The sequence below is a fragment of the Culex pipiens genome, chromosome 1 (genome assembly GCF_016801865.2).
Source record: "Culex pipiens pallens isolate TS chromosome 1, TS_CPP_V2, whole genome shotgun sequence".
NCBI lineage: Eukaryota > Metazoa > Arthropoda > Insecta > Diptera > Culicidae > Culex > Culex pipiens.
In genome coordinates, this window is record NC_068937.1 from 121,320,728 (window position 1) to 121,338,436 (window position 17,709).

Consider the following 17,709-nt stretch of genomic DNA (forward strand, 5'->3'; position numbering starts at 1 on the left):
AATTCCATTTTCAAATGCTTAACTTTATTCAATATTTGAAAAATTGTAAAATTTAACCGATACAAGGCAAACAATCCCAGTGACCGTATGACCAAAACTGTGAACTTGAAAAAATTTATGAAAATACCCAAAGTTTAATGTTCCAGCAACATACTTTTTTGTGTAAGACAAAATGAAAAAAAAAATAGAACACTTATTGGGATAAAATACCTTTGGTATATCAATAGTTGAAAAAAACACCTTTAAAATTATTAACTTTTTATAATAAATTGGTACAATGATAAAATTGGCCAAAATTTCTCCAATGTTCTAGTATTACAAAACAATAACAATTTAGGTTATATAAATTGGTCAAAATTTTGCCTTGTGTCATAACTTGAGTTGTTATTGTCTTACTATTTGGTATTGTCTAATAAAATCTGTTCAATAACAAATTTTGGCCTATAGAGCATTCTACGTGCGTATGTATTGCGTGTACGTACACGAAAATAAAGTGAGGTTAAATTTTGTCAGCCAGCAAAACCAAATGATGCGCTAGTGTGCGTACGCGAAACTTCATAAAGCTGTATGTATTGTGGATGTTAGGCCGTCGCAATTATTTTTTGAAGTTTATGTCCCTCGGCTCTGACCAAAGTCGAAGGAGGGGTGGGGACAAACAAAATGAAATTACAAGCCTAGGCTTTAACATTTTAATGAAAAAAGTGTTTTAAATTGCCTTTCAATCATTATTTTTCAAAATATGGAGGTATCGACGGATTTTTTTTCGCGAAAAAAAAGCTTTTCATGGGACTGTACATTGGTATTTCGTCGCCGTCGTGCTAACTTGTCGCACGTGCATTTTAAGCCAAATTGAGTTAAGAACGCCATTTTGTGCAGCACACAATCCCTCACCTTTTAACCTCCACAGATCCCCAAAATTCGATTCCAATCCTGAGATATTCAACGAAATCTGAAAACCTCCGTGCATTTTTGTCACTTTACATATGGAAGTAGTTTCAATCTTGCCGTGCTATCTTGTCACTCCCTGAAAATTGATGTAAGTGCGACAACTAGCCAAATGAATTTCAGGTCAGAACGAGTTTGACGCACGTACAACTTAGACTATCGTAAGCAATTGTAATTATAACTCGTGACTCCAGCAACCAACTTCAACCAAACTTCGGGACAATGCACATAATGTCAGTCAAACAAAACGTGTTTGTTATTGTTTACATTTCGTGCTTTCGTTTTTGTTTATTCAAGGTCAAACCTTAAAACGAGTTTTTCTCGGCACGTCGAAATGGCGGGTGGGACAAGATAGCACGACGACTTCGATTTCATGAAAATTTAAAATGGCCGATGGCCACGATTGCTGATAACAAAATTAGAAATTTTTACATAGACTTGTTATTTAAATAGGCTCCGTTTTGTTATTTCCACCTGCCCGGAAATTATCGCCATCTATTTGTCAATGCAAAATTCTATGTAATTTGAGACGTGATTATATAAAACTGATATGTTCAATTTTCAATGTATTAACATAATATTGAAGCTTTCGCTATTCAGGGATTTCAAATATAGGAGGACATGCCTTTACAAAAGGGATAACTTAAAACTATTTAATAAACTGTATAGTGAGTGGATAAATGCAGCTAAAGACTGCAATAATTATAGTCGTTATTTAAGAGGCAGTATTTGTAAATATTGCTCGGTTTGTTCTAGAGGTCGTATCGAGGTGCTCCGATTTGGATGAAACTTTCAGCGTTTGTTTATCTATACATGAGATGAACTCATGCCAAATATGAGCCCTCTACGACTAAGGGAAGTGGGGTAAAACGGGCTTTGAAGTTTGAGGTCGAAAAAACATTAAAAATCTAAAAACAGCTCGCATTTCCGTAAAACTTTATCAATTCCAACTCTCTTAGATGCATTCGAAAGGTCTTTTGAATCACTTCAAAATGTGCCATAGACATCCAGGATTGGCTTGATTTTTTCTCATAGCTTTTGCAAATTACTGTTAAAAATGGATTTTTTCAAAACCTTAATATCTTTTTCCAACAGCCTCCAACACCCATACTCCCATAGGTCAAAAGATAGGTAATTACATGGACTATAAGCCTTCGGAAATAACTTTTTGGCCAATCGCAGTTTTTCTCATAGTTTTTCGATTTTTCTATAACAAACATTTTACAACGTTAGTTTTTGCCCTGTAGGCCGTCATAGCGGCACATATTGGTCTCAATTTTGTCATATTCGGAATCCTCGGACAATTTCACGTAAGTTAGAAGTATTGGAGTTGTAAATTTGATTTAAAAAATAATCAAATAAAACATTTTCGAAAAAAGAAATAGATCTTATTTGCCTTGTGATCAAAACGTCAAATGCCGTATTAAGTAGGCGAATATCTGTTTTACCCCTAATCCGACAAAATGTTAAAAAATATTTTAATTCATTTTAAATGGCATTTTTTCCAATCAAATTTACAACTCCAATACTTCTAACTTACGTGAAATTGTCCGAGGATTCCGAATATGACAAAATTGAGACCAAAAAATGCCGCTATGGCGGCCTACAGGGCAAAAACTAACGTTGTAAAATGTTTGTTATAGAAAAATCGAAAAACTATGAGAAAAACTGCTATTGGCCAAAAAGTTATTTCCAAAGGCTTATAGTCCATGAAATTACCTATCTTTTGACCTATAGGAGCATGGTTGTTGGAGGCTGTTGGAAAAAGATATTAAGGTTTTAAAAAAATCCATTTTTAACAGTAATTTGCAAAAGCTAAGAGAAAAAGTCAAACCAATCCTGGATGTCTATGGCACATTTTGAAGTTCTCCAAAAGACCTTTGGAATGCATCTAAGAGAGTGGGAACTGAAGAAGTTTTACGGAAATGCGAGCAATTTTAAGATTTTTAATGTTTTTTCGACCTCAAACTTCAAAGCCCGTTTTACCCCACTTCCTTTTGTCGTAGAGGGCTCATATTTGGCATGAGTTAATCTCATTTATAGACAAACAAACGCTGAAAGTTTCATCCAAATCGGAGCACCTCGATACGACCTGTTACACATTGGTGAAAAACTCGCTCTTAAGTGTCAACCTCGGCTAATTGATGAAGTTCACTTGTGCTGAACTAGAGAGGAAGTTTCAGAATCATTTTAAGAATTGTGTTCTGAATCATCTGAAGTTTTATCTTCCTGGTTAAGCAACAGCTTGTCCATATCGGCACAGCATAAAGCATGGCAGGTCTGAAAATTTGTTTATAAGTTAACAGTTTATTCTTAAGACAAAGTCTAGAATTCCTGTTTAGAAGTGGATACAAACATTTAATATATTTTTTACATTTAATCTGTTTAATCTGTATTATGTATCATTAGTTTTCCATACAAGTCTACTTAAAATCTAGTGGGATGGTCATACAAAATGGGTAAGCAAATATACCTTTACCTTTAATTTTTGTAATTTAGATACTCAACAAATGGTACCCAAAAAAGTATGGGTCATCACTGAAATGAAAAAGTTGATTTTTTCCCGAATCCATCATTTTTCCGTTTTTTGCGAAAATCACAGTTTTCATTCATTTTTTTTATCGATTCCTCTGTGCTCTCTTGTTCTAAGCTAACTGGTTTTCCTATCTAGTTAGTATAAGAGAGCACATAGGCATCGATATGTTGTGTAAAGTTTTCTGAGGAATCCGATAAACATGTTTTTGGACATGGGCTGTTTGGTCCAGATTCGGCCAAAACTCCATTTCAAGTTTTTATACGACTATTCCAAATGTTAGGCCTAGATTTTCGAAATTTTGGAACCACCCTAGTTCGACGTACGACATCTAATGGCCAAACAAAAAAAAAATACGAGTCTAATTATGTTGGCCAAGGGACCCCCAGAAAAATGTTGAGCCTGATCGGAGAACTTTTTATCGGTACATGCACTTTTCAAATGAAATTGCTGTATGAAAATCTGTATCAGAGATAGGATTTTTTAAGTGTTTTATTTTTTCGGCAATGTTTTACATTATAATTAGAAATATTCTGAAAAAATACCATCACTCTCAAAAAATATAAATTTCTTTAATCTTATCTAATCTAATAAAATCTAATCTAATCTAATCTAATCTAATCTAATCTAATCTAATCTAATCTAATCTAATCTAATCTAATCTAATCTAATCTAATCTAATCTAATCTAATCTAATCTAATCTAATCTAATCTAATCTAATCTAATCTAATCTAATCTAATCTAATCTAATCTAATCTAATCTAATCTAATCTAATCTAATCTAATCTAATCTAATCTAATCTAATCTAATCTAATCTAATCTAATCTAATCTAATCTAATCTAATCTAATCTAATCTAATCTAATCTAATCTAATCTAATCTAATCTAATCTAATCTAATCTAATCTAATCTAATCTAATCTAATCTAATCTAATCTAATCTAATCTAATCTAATCTAATCTAATCTAATCTAATCTAATCTAATCTAATCTAATCTAATCTAATCTAATCTAATCTAATCTAATCTAATCTAATCTAATCTAATCTAATCTAATCTAATCTAATCTAATCTAATCTAATCTAATCTAATCTAATCTAATCTAATCTAATCTAATCTAATCTAATCTAATCTAATCTAATCCCCCCCCCGACACCCCTGATGACGGCACCTGGAAATCGGTGTACCTACAAAAATTATTTAATTCTGAGCACAAAAAACTCTACAAATGATTAAATAAATTACTGGTATATTTATAAACTAATTTCATCAATAGAATAAACTGATAAAAAAGAAGGCTAAACCAAAACAATTGACGGGAATACCCAGAGGCTTTATCTAACTAAAATCATTCCCCTTCGGAAGCGCTGTGTACAATTTGTGTCATGACGAAGCCTTCCCTATTCATGCTCATGTCCCCTAAAAGGCGAATCTTTGCAAATAAAAGAGTCCATGACAGATTGCTATTGAAATAAAACAAACAGCGTGAAATTACCCAATCCAGAACATGAAAATCATTCTTTCCCAATCACTCGAATAGGTCACCCTGACGCTCATTAATACTAACTGAGCCAATCCTATTAGTTTTTCGCCGATCAAGTGCGTTGCATGTCGTCGTCGTCACCATCGTCATCATCATCATCATCAGTGTCGACAATTTCGGCTACGATGGCGAGAAAGACTCATCTGCGCAAAGCACTTGGTTATGCCAGCCACCCAAATCTCTCTTGCGCGTTGCTGAACTTCTCGCCATGAGTTCGCGTTTTGACACAGATCTATGCCGAAAACTTCGTTTGAGGCTTTTTTGGCAACTTCGGTTAAACGATCTGAGTTTGTTTTTTGGGGGGTTTCGGCTTTAAACATCAGTCCCAGCATCATTCCGTAGTGACTTGTTTCTTATATATATAAGCGACGAACCTTCGGTCTCTGCTTGTTGCAGTTGAGCGCGTTTCGGGTACACAGATTTCGGCCCGAACCTGCGTCGTTCCGCCGAAAAACTCAGTGCGTTGTTCTCCAACCATTTTTTCCCATAAGGTTCGTCTGATTAGGCAGACAGACGGAGTCGTCAAAGTTTACGACGCCCTGAAACCGGAATCCCAGCGCCGACGTTTAAACCGTTGGCAACGTTTTGGCGAACAACAGTTTGCGCAGGGGATGAGCTGCGATCGGACGTAACTTTGGGAGTTCTTTTCGACCCGGAAAAGCTCAGTGAAAGTGTGTTTGTGTGATTAGAAGGACTAGGACGGGTTTGTGAAGACCAACCGCGCAAGGATGACGGTGGCAAGTGTTTCGAAGATGGCCCCGGGACGGGACATCTCCCCGGGAGCCTCGGTCCAGGGCAAGGACAAAAGCTCCACCAAGGAGATCATTACCGATACCAACAACAATGCCGTCTCGATGGGCGACGACAAGTCCATCAGCGACCGCGAGCTGGACGCGTACATGGAGCGGTACAACCGGTGGCAACAGTCCGCGGCCGGAAAGTGGGCCCAGGACAAGCTGGCCGATTGGACCGGGCTAAAGTTCGACAACGAAATCAAGTGGAAGAATGTGTTCCTTCTCGGAACGTTGCACCTGGTGACAGCGGCGTTGTTTTTCGTGTACGTCTGGGAAGCCACGCCGGTTACCTATCTTTGGTGTGAGTATTCAACATATTAAGAGAAAAGGCAAACCTCGTTCAAATCCGGTTAGACACGTGTGGAACCAGTTATTTTTGGGATTTTTGGCCCTTCAGTCACACTTTTATCTGAGCCTTCTGTTGCTTTTGGAAGTTGGCCAATTCACCAGACAGGTTTTAGTATTTAAATGTTTAAAAAAAATCAAAAATAAATCTCAAAATATCCACACAATGTTTGATATAAATAATGAAAGTTTGATTATTTTTTGACAATTTTAATTTTAGTACAACACACAAAATTATATTTTTTTGCATTCATTGTTATTTGAATCCTCTGTTAAATGATGCTAGTTGATTAGTTAACCACAATATTTGATATCAGATGAATTTATTAGTATTTAACTAACAAAATCATCAATATCCTCTCGCCATATTTGATAATTTGCAAATAAGTTTCAGCTCCATAGAGCAATTCTCTACGAAATCGGTCTTTTTTCTTCAATTTTAATTTTTGTATTTTTTAATCCGGCTGAAACTTTTTTGGTGCCTTCGGTATGCCCAAAGAAGCCATTTTGCATCATTAGTTTGTCCATATAACTTTCCATACAAATTTGGCAGCTATCCATACAAAAATGATGTATGAAAATTCAAAAATCTGTATCTTTTGAAGGAATTTTTTGATCGATTTGGTGTCTTCGGCAAAGTTGTAGGTATGGATACGGACTACACTAGAAAAAAATGGTACACGGTAAAAAAATTTGGTGATTTTTTTATTTAACTTTTTATCACTAAAACTTGATTTGCAAAAAAACACTATTTTTAATTTTTTTTTATTTTTTGATATGTTTTAGAGGACATAAAAAGCCAACTTTTCAGAAATTTCCAGGTTGTGCAAAAAATCATTGACTGAGTTATGATTTTTTTAATTAATACTGATTTTTCCAAAAAATTGAAATTTTGGTCGCAAAAAATTTTCAACTTCATTTTTCGATGTAAAATTGAATTTGCAATCAAAAAGTACTTTAGTGAAATTTTGATAAAAAGCACCGTTTTCAAGTTATAGCCATTTTTATGTAACTTTTTTCAAAATAGTCACAGTTTTTCATTTTTTCAAATTAGTGCACATGTTTGCCCAATTCTGAAAAAAATATTTTTGAAGAGCTGAGAAAATTCTCTATATTTTGCTTCATCGGACTTTGTTGATACTACCTTTAGTTGCTGAGATATTGCAATGCAAAGGTTTAAAAACAGGAAAATTGATGTTTTCTAAGTCTCACACAAACAGCCCACCATTTTTCAATGTCGATATCTCAGCAACTAATAGTCCGATTTTCAAAGTTAAAATATGAAACATTTGTGAAATTTTCCGATCTTTTCGAAAACAATATTTTCAAAAATTTTAAACCAAGACTAACATTTTAAAAGGGCGAAATATTGAATGTTTGGCTTTTTTGGGCATACCGAAGGCACCAAAAAAGTTTCAGCCGGATTAAAAAATACAAAAAAAATCGAATGACCGAAATCCTAGAGAACTGCTCCATAGCAAAACACCATTCATTGAAAAAAGGTCAAATGTGCATTAGACCTCTCTCATCAAAATCTGGAGTATTTTTTTTTAAAAAAAAAGGTCCAATAAACGAAAATTTCAGTTTTTGCTTTTAGGTTGTTTTTTAAAACCCCTGACTCAAGGCAGTTTCAAAAACAACCAAAAAGCAAAAACTGAAAATTTGGTTTATTGGACCTTTAAAAAAACTCCAGAAATTATCGTGCTACTTTGTGACAAGTCATGATAAAGGCTTAGTAATTTTTCACGCAAAAAAAAACAAGGTTCACGAAGACCACTAACCGATATCACAAAATTTCAAGTAAATTTCACGGAGTGTGAAATATGCTGAAATAACTTATAAAATCTCAGGATTAACAACCTGACAGATTTATAAAAACTCAATTTCAATAAATGAGTTTTTCTAACAGAGTTCAATCCAAGATTTCAAAAAGTAAATATCACGTTTTCAATTGAAAACTTATCAAACTCACACTGCAAACCTATGTGGATAAAATATTTAGTATTTTTGTGCATTGATTTCCGAAAATCCATGAATTTCACGGGATTTCGCAGAAATTGTAGAATTTCACGCTGTCCACGAAATCGTGAAAATTCACTAACCCTAGTCATGAACTTTGTTGGAATATTGGGACAAAAATCTAATTTTCCTTACATTTATTTTGGTATGTTTTCTATAGCAATTTGATCTAGATATCTAAAGTTAAAAAAATGGTTCTATAAACATATGAAGTACAATAGCTTAAAGGACCTTTTCAAAAAAAACTAAAGATATTGTTTTTGAATGTGGGTTATATAAAATGGCTAGGCTTAGTGATTTTTCACGCTCGAAAATTGCTAATTTCACGGGGTCCTCAATTTCAAAACACAAAATTTCACGCAAATTTCGTGGAACTTGAAAAATGTTAAAAGACTCTGAAAATTCTATGTTTTAATCACAGAAACTACTTTTTATGCTTCATTATATATTATTCTTCAATAAACTAAAAGAATCTTCACTAAATTTGAATGCGACACAAAAACACTTCAAATTTTCAAAAAAAATCCTCCTGGTTTATGGACATATATATTTTGAACTAAAATGTTGGGCACGCGTATTCTCATTTACTGAACTGCTATTTTAATATTCGACTAATAAAGCTTAAATGTTTTCACTAATTTGTTTCTGCTATATCATTTTACATTTTATTGAATTTAATATCGAAGCAAGATTTTAACAATCTTCTCCGGTCAAAATAAGTAAAATAAATTGAATTTTCTGTGATATTTAGCCCATTTAACATATTGTTTAGGGGTTTTAGCTCACTTTTCAAAAACTTAATTTGACAAATGGCAAAAATACTATAATTTTTAACAAATTTTTATGAGAAATGAAAACAAAAAAACTATTTACTTTCGCGGGAATCATCCACCCAAATAAACAAATATTGATAAAATTAAACAGGCCCAGAAAGAAAATTTTATATATTTTTAAAATGTGATATTCTTCATTTTATTTTGAATAAAAATAAGCTTATTCAAGCTTTTTAATTGAAAACTAATAAAATTTAATGAAATAGTCTTTTTGGATGAAATATTTGTTAAGTTGTTAGTGTTATTTAAAAAAAATTATTTAAGAAAATTGATAAATTTAACGAATTTCTCGCCGTCCACGAAATCGTCAAAAATCACTAACCCTATATTAGTAATTAATCCAGGGTATTCACTCGCTTAATTCTACAGTAGTTCATAAGATTATTTTTATTCCTTTTTGAGTTTGATAAAAAGAAGAAAAATCGTTGTGAAAATTCACACAAACATAAAATTTCACGGGATTTCGCGGAAAAAGTCAAATTTCGTGGATTTCACGCTGTCCGCGAAAACGTAAAATTTCACTAACCCTAAAAATGGCTAAATATTAATGATGACTAACTCAATTTGCTCATAGTATTTTACTTTCAACAGACACTTGTTTTATTTTTTTTTATTTATTTACATTTGAAATCCATTTTGTTACCAAGGTTGCCAGAAAAACTGGCCCAGATTTGTAGACTGTCAACTTGAAAAAAAATCCTCATTTCTTCCATACTAAGTAAAATTAATCTCCATTGTTCATTTTGGCAGGCATTCATACATAACAAGTAAAAAACACCACTTTTGAATATAATTTGGCTCGTTATATTGAGAAAAGTGGCTTGTCAGATTTTTCCGGATTGTTTTGCCAGAATTTTTAAAATATCAGTTTTTGTTTACATAACTTATTTTATTTTTTAGCTTTGTTGACCAAATTATTTGAAACAACATTTGCAGCATTTTTTCAGCGATAGTATAGAAACAGATTGCTTAAAAAAATTCTCCATCATTCATAATTTTGAAATTAACTTTAAAATCAATTTTCTCCAAAAGTACCAAATGGTTGCTATCACAGGAAAGTACAAAAGCGACGATATTTAAAGGAAAAATTAAGTGGAGCACTGATGTATAATAACACTTTGAGATGGGAAGCAAGATCTGATAAATTAATAAAACAATGTTAAAATTAAAAAAAATCTAAAGTGCGTCGTATGTGATGAGAGTGGATTTAAATTGACCCCCTTTAGCTTTTAGCGCCCTTTTAGATATTTTTGCAAATACTGTCAAATGGAATACCTAGTATTTTTGAATAAGTACAGAAACAAAATAACGAGTTTATTTAATTGTGTTCATTGGAATTTTATTACAATATTATAATGAGTTTTACTCATTCTCTAGCTAAATGCCTTTATTGCATAAATAAAACAATTTTAATATTTTTCGTTGAACAGTACGCAAGATTTATCTGATTTGAGTGAAAGTTAATTGAAACTGCTTGAGAAGAAATATCCCATACTTATTGACGAGTGCATTCTGTTGGACGTAATTTAATTGAAGATAACTCTAAAATGAGCCATATTGGACGAGCGTGTACTAAAATAAACCAATAACGTGAGTACGCTAAATGCTTCTGATTCACCTTTCTAACTAGTTAAAGTAAATGATCGTAAGCAAAACATCAAGTCAGTCAAAAAAAAGCTGAGATGAGCTTGACAAGGAAACAATTAAAATAACACTGGTCACTGCAATTTGTATATCAAACGCGGAAAAAAATGACGCAAAAAGACGACGCGTGAGCAAACAAGTTTCTACGGCCCTGACCCAAGTTTGAAATTATTAATAACTGTAGCTAGTCATTCTAGGGGTGAAAAGAAATTTGACGATCGATTAGTTGAATTAGTAAAGCTTTTGGTTTTGGCACACACATTTTTGAGTGAATACAATAATTACAAAATTATTTTCGACTCTCTTGTATCATTTGACCTGGTTGGAATATTTACTACCGTCATCTGGGGCGAATCGGGACTACAGTCTGAATAGGGACAGCAGTGTTTAGAACATTTAATGGGTTTAAATTTGGAAATGGATGTACACATTTTGTTGGTCTTAGTCTGTTCTAACCGAAACCAACCAGAAAAATCAAAATATTGTGCTTCTACATGGTTAAAACTGCTGTCCCGATTCACCCCAGTTGACGATACTAATTGTATATTTATTGTCCAACCAGGAACCTTTTAAATCCATAAATAAACAAATAATTAAACATCAGTTACAGTGACAATTAAGTTTATGCTTTGAAATAATTTAAAAATTAAAATGCGTTATTTTCAAAATGAAAACTAATTGAGTTTTTCCTTCCTGCCATTTAACAAATCAAGGTTAAATAACAAATGTGTTTATCGTTCCGATCAGTTTCAACCAAGTTTCAGCAGGTGGTGAAATACGAACACGACAACAAAAACATCATCAAATCTTAAACGAACCATTCCGCGCTGCAGAAAACCTAGGAATCAAGCCAAAGAAATCAACTTTGCCATACTGAACCAGGTTTTCATTACTGATTCTGTTTATCAAATATTCGCGAAGCATTTTACTGTTTCCTCGTGTCGTCTGCAAAACATCTGTGGAACCGGATTTCGGTTTTAGAACGAAAACACGTTTGGACTTGTTTGTGTTTGTACTCTTCAATAACCACTCAACCATTCAAACCAATCCAGGATATCCCGGAAAACGAAATCATCTGCATTTTTGCTCACTCTCGAAGTTTCGATAGAGTCAGTTCACCAAAACTTTAATAAATCTCGCTGGGATGATTGAAACAAGTTTTTCGAAAGCGAAAAATTTGGGCAAAAAAACAACATTTTGAGCAAGCGTAGCGACGAAGATGCTTGGGAAACTGGTTTAAGCCGCTCCACAACCATGGCAACAATAACAAATTCAAAATCATTCAAATGGCACCTGGGATTGGGGACAGCTGAAGAACTGCTGTGTTGGCAAAAAATCTGCACACAGTTGCATAAGATGGTTGTCAAAAAGATGGTCAACCGAAGAGGAAAGTGACTTCACAGGTCACTGCAATGGCCACGAAAATTTGGGTCAAAATGACTAAATTCTGCTGATACAGTGAACCGTAAAATTGGGCGCATTTGCACAGAAAAGTATCAATGTCAAGGTTACGTTCTTGACAGCTAGTTTGTTTATAAACAAACATAAACTGGAGGTATGACCTTTCCTAATGTTTAATGAATCTCTTTTATAACTTTACGAGGCAAGCAAGCGTACTTGAGGAGCAACCCTGGTACGACCCTTAGTTGCTGAGATATTGCCATGCAAAGGGTTAAAAACAAGATAATTGTTGTTTTCTTAGTCTCACCCAAACAACCCACCATTTTCTAATGTCGATTCTCAGCAACTTATTGTCTGATTTACAATGTTAAAACACGAAACATTCGTGAAATTTTCCGATCTTTTCGAAAAAAATATTTTCATAAATTTTAAATCAAGACTAACATATCAAAAGGAGGTAATATTGAATGATTGGTATTTTCGATCCTTATTTCACAATCCTTGGCCATCGTGCAGTGAAACAAGCAAATGAGGTGAAACAAGCAAATGAGGTGAAACAAGCAAATGAGGTGAAACAAGCAAATGAGGTGAAACAAGCCAACGAGGTGAAACAAGCAAATGAGGTGAAACAAGCCAATGAGGTGAAACAAGCAAATGAGGTGAAACAAGCCAATGAGGTGAAACAAGCAAATGAGGTGAAACAAGCCAATGAGGTGAAACAAGCCAATGAGGTGAAACAAGCCAATGAGGTGAAACAAGCCAATGAGGTGAAACAAGCCAATGAGGTGAAACAAGCCAATGAGGTGAAACAAGCATCCAAATCCCAAAATAAAATTCCCTGATTTTCCCTGACCTCTCCAGACCATCAATTTTTTTTATTTTTTTTTTTTTACTGACATATTGTTTGGAGCGTTTTTATGGTTTTATGCATTTTCCTATTGGAAATTTAAGACATTGAAGAACTTCAATGACTTTTTTATTTTATTTTTTTAACGATGGATTCTGCAAAAACTTTTTTATTTTGTCAATCATTTTTTTCTTATCGAACATCCAAAATGAGTAACCATAAAATTGTCCTATGTTTTTTTATCTGGTGATGCCATTTTAAATGTTGCCCTTTACCAAAAAATCTAGAGTTTTTTTAATGGATCCTATAAACATTTGAAACACAATAGCTTACAGGACTCTAGAAATAATTAATTATTACAATTGTTGCAAATTTCAAATTGCGATTCGATCAGTTGAAAATTTGAATTAAAGTAAGATGACATGTTTGTCGTGACTTGAGCGGTATTCACTCCAAATTTTCGGAAAATCTTCCGTTTCGGATAAGGAACACAAACGCGTCTTTTCTGGCCAAAGCAAAACACACGACTGATTTATTTCTCGTTTGCTCACACATACATCTTCAACTTCTCTCTCGGCTGACCTGGTCTCTCTTATTTCGCTAACTCTCTCTCTCTCTCTCTCACTCTTCTCTACCACACTCATTCACTACATCCTCGTTCTACCCTACTCTTATTTTTGTCTTTGTGTCTTTTTTCACTACTGATTTTATTTTGGATTCATATCTTATTGATTAATAATAATCACAAATTCAACTGCAACCTAATGCTCAGCATGGTGTTCGTTGGTATTCTGGAAACACTGCTCATCCCAAGATTCAGTATCGGCAGATCCTTATCGAGGTTCATGCAAGTCAAAACCCTAATGTCTATATGGTTACCTGCAAATAAAAAAATAAAAAACGAAAACCTCGAAAGCGCTCGTGTTATACATTGATTGAATAATAAACAAGAAATTATAACCTACAATCTTCCCAGAAAATGTGTTTGAGAAACAAAAATACTTTACCAATTAGTCCATCAATCGATATCACTATTATTATCCTTTTTTTTTTGTTTACATTTTCCTTTAAATCCAATCATAAGCTCAAATTTTAAGTCTTGTAGGCTACGAGCCTATCATCTTCACCTCAAAAAGATTGAAAGTCTAAGCCTTTCAAAAACAAACGATATTTTGTTTGCATCTTCCCTGAAATCCAATCATGAGCTCAAATGTAAGTCGTGTAGGTTACGAGCCTATCGTTTCTCAAATCATCACCTCAAAAAGATTGAAAGTCTAAAATTCTTCACCAACTTTCAAAAACAAACGATATTTTTTTTTGTTTGCAACTTCCCTGAAATCCAATCATGAGCTCAAATTTAAGTCGTGTAGGTTACGAGCCTATCGTTTCTCAAATTATCACCTCAAAAAGATTGAAAGTCGCTTAAACTGGATTGAAAGCGCTTAAACTGGTTTTAAATTCACATGTTTTATGGGGAGCAAACATACTGGCTTTATGGCCAATGTCAATGGCACATTTAATGGCTAACACCGGCCAAGGAAACTGGCAGTACCGCTATAACTTGAAATTTATCATCCTCGCATCTAGGTTTTTTCGTCGGAGGCTGTGCCGGTTTCGGGGTGACCGCCGGTGCCCACCGGCTGTGGACTCACCGGGCTTACAAGGCAAATCTACCCCTGCGCGTTATCCTTATGTGCTGCTTCTGCATGTCCGGTCAGAACACCTTGTACGACTGGATCCGTGACCATCGCATCCACCACAAGTACTCCGAAACGGACGCCGACCCGCACAACTCGAACCGGGGCTTCTTCTTCGCCCACGTCGGTTGGCTGTTGCTGAGGAAGCATCCGGAGTGCATCAAGAAGGGTCGGTTGATCGACATGTCGGACATTATGGCCGACCCTGTCGTCCGATTCCAGGAGAAGTACTTCCCCCTGCTGAAGACGCTCTTCACCTACGTCATTCCCTCGGTTATCCCGTGGTACTTCTTCGGCCAGGACTTCATGCTGTCCTTCCTGTCCAACTGTCTGCTCCGAAACGTGCTGACCCTTAACTTCACCTGGTTGGTCAACAGTGCCGCCCACATGTACGGCAGCAAACCGTACGACAAGTGAGTACTACTTGCCCGGTTGAACGATCATTTTGCTAAGCCTTTTATTTCAAACAGTCGCATCCAACCCGTCGAGAACAAGTGGGTATCGATGGTAGCCATGGGTGAGGGCTGGCACAACTATCACCACGTGTTCCCGTGGGACTACAAAGCGGCTGAGCTGGGAGACTACAAGGTCAACGTTTCCACCTTCTGGATCGACCTGTTTGCCAAAATTGGCTGGGCGTGGGATCTCAAGGAACCCTCCAAAGAACTGGTGAAACGAACGATCGCTAAATACGGTAAGATCATCGACTGTATCCTGAAGTCATGTTTCTAACGGAAGTACTTTTACAGGTGATGGAACTCACATCAACGGCAAGATCGAACACCTTGCGGAGGTTCCCTATCCGGATACGCAAAAGACGCAGTAAGATCAGCTCAGCTGACTAGCCCTAAGCTCTATCTCCCCCGTTATATCCAAACTCTGTGAGTAGATGTAGTGATAAGAAATAAGGAATAAACAACCAAAATACCTTCCTATTGTGTTAAACATACCTGTGGCGTTGTGTTTTCCTCATCCGAAACGGTTCCATGCATCACGTCACAAAACCTTGCGCGCAACGCCATTGGACCGCATAACCTTCCGTCCCCCAAAATCTACCCAAAACAGACAACTCTAGCACGGGCTCATCACTAAACGCCAATCTTTTGCAAACCAACGAACCGCGCTCGATCTTCACCACTACCAAAAACCCGGCACGTAATCTCTCGTTCTCTCTCTCTCTCTTTCGCCAATGTTACGAAATACATCCCTAACAACAACAACAAAAGGTGATCAAGTCAAGACCGCAAGCAAAAGACGGTATGCAGCGCAGCTGGAACGGGGTTAGCTGGTCAAACTCTTCGCGGAGTTTTGAGTTACGCGTGCGCACACTACAACTCCGCGCCGGATCCCAGTTGGACGTGCACGAGAGCTCACCAAAACGTCGTGACGACCTTGACGAATAATTTTTGACAGAAGGACAATGCATTCACTCACGCCGACGCCGCTTTATTTACGTTAGCCGTTTTGGCGGTCATCCGTCAACGGGCGGGTTGAAAGTTGAACGGGGACCGAGATATCTGAGCAAGCCGATGATTTTTTGAGGAAAGGGTCCAATGCACTCTGATTAAACTTAAACTTGATAAGTTCGACTAGTTGGCATTAGATTAACTTATATTTTGCGACCAGTTCTTGCAGATTTGAAACCTGGTAACACATTGGTAAAATCAATCAAAAACCCATACTTTAGCTATCACAAGAGATTTGTTAAGAACACGTAAATAAAACAATGCAAAAGGACCGAAGCCGAAGTGTAAACAAAGAGTCTATCCTGCTCATGTCAGTTGATGTTTACATTCGGAATGAGCAGGATAGACTCTTTGTTTACACTTCGGCTTCGGTCCTTTTGCATTATTTTGCTAGAATTGATTAAATATGTGTCAACCAAACTAAACAAAGACTTTCAATCATAATGACAAAATAACCTAAGGGCATCATTAACGGCCATGACTAGCGCATGTTCGACAAAGTGACCTAACCTTTCCGGTGGTAAGAAAAGTCGATATCGGTTCACCGCAGGGCCGCCATCGTGATGGGACGTTGGTTGCGCTGCAAAAAGTCATAAAAGAGAAAAAGCACTATTGCTTAAGACCCGATTAACGCTGGTCCCATGGTCTGCGTTTGCACTAGGTGAGGTCAGCATCTGTGCCGTTGTTTATGGACGGTCCATAAATGGTTTCGACTAGTGGAGAAGAACCTTTTGACGACCGCATACACGTCGTGACCCCTCACTGACCCTCAAGTCCGAAGTAACGCGGCGTTGAGGTTAGGTAAACGTCAAAAGCGTATTGTCGCTGTAATACCATCCTTAGAAGTCTTAAGATTTTGAACAAAAGGCTGATGCTTGATGAATGTTTTAACGATAAATCAAAAGTCAATATTACACTCGAAAAAAAAAGTTTTATTTGTCAGAAGTTTGAGCTCTCTAGCACACATACGCTGATAGCCGAAAGAAGGAACACTTTAGACTAAAGGTCAACCTTTGTTTACATCCAGCTCTGGTTTGTAGTGACCGCATGCGCTAACCACGCGTGTAAACAAACGTATGAATGAAGTGGACGACGGCACGCCGTGAATAAACTGCCACCGCCACAAACTCGATAATAGTCCGGTTGTATACACGAGTATGGGGGCTGTAAACAGGTAATCGTGTGTGGTATAAAAAAAAGCAAAGAAAAAACAATCAAAAATGATGAATTTAGTTTTATTTGCATATATCACATTATATATCAATATCACATTTCTTGCACCTCACGAATGATTGTTGTTTTAACGACAAAAAATACATAGGACATTTTCAAATGCTTCTCCAGAAATTTAAGAAAAGTGTTGCACAGAGAAAAGAGCTGCCGGTATGAATGACCCAGAGTGGATGGTTGGAGGTGGTGGTCGACGATGTGGGAGCCACACAGCAATTGGTCAATTATCAGTTCGATTGGGGGCTAATTTTGCCATTTCACGCATTGTTTCAGCAGGTGAGTGAACGATCAAAAAAAAACTGTCGCAATTGCGATGAGATGGAATTTGAATAATGCAATGAAAAACAAAATCTGTTTTGCAATTACTTTTTTTTATTTTGTTGCTGGATGTAGAGCGCTTTGGGTTTCATAA

The 17,709-nt window shown here is 35.9% G+C and overlaps 2 protein-coding genes across 2 annotated transcripts in view; one reads left to right on the plus strand and one right to left on the minus strand.

Moving 5' to 3' along the window:
- Positions 1 to 16,117, minus strand: part of LOC128092823 (uncharacterized) — an 81,752-nt gene extending 65,635 nt beyond the window's left edge. Inside the window, exon 1 of the mRNA XM_052707595.1 lies at positions 15,552 to 16,117. The gene's annotated coding sequence lies outside the window, so the exon portion shown is untranslated. The remainder of the gene's footprint in view (positions 1 to 15,551) is intronic.
- On the plus strand, positions 5,402 to 15,550 carry LOC120423825 (stearoyl-CoA desaturase 5). The gene is made up of 4 exons (XM_039587754.2): positions 5,402 to 6,116; positions 14,492 to 15,014; positions 15,072 to 15,295; positions 15,351 to 15,550. Exons 1-4 carry the CDS (start codon positions 5,750 to 5,752, stop codon positions 15,425 to 15,427), a joined length of 1,191 nt encoding a protein of 396 aa, XP_039443688.1. The 5' UTR covers positions 5,402 to 5,749; the 3' UTR covers positions 15,428 to 15,550.
- Positions 16,118 to 17,709: the final 1,592 nt, after the last annotated feature.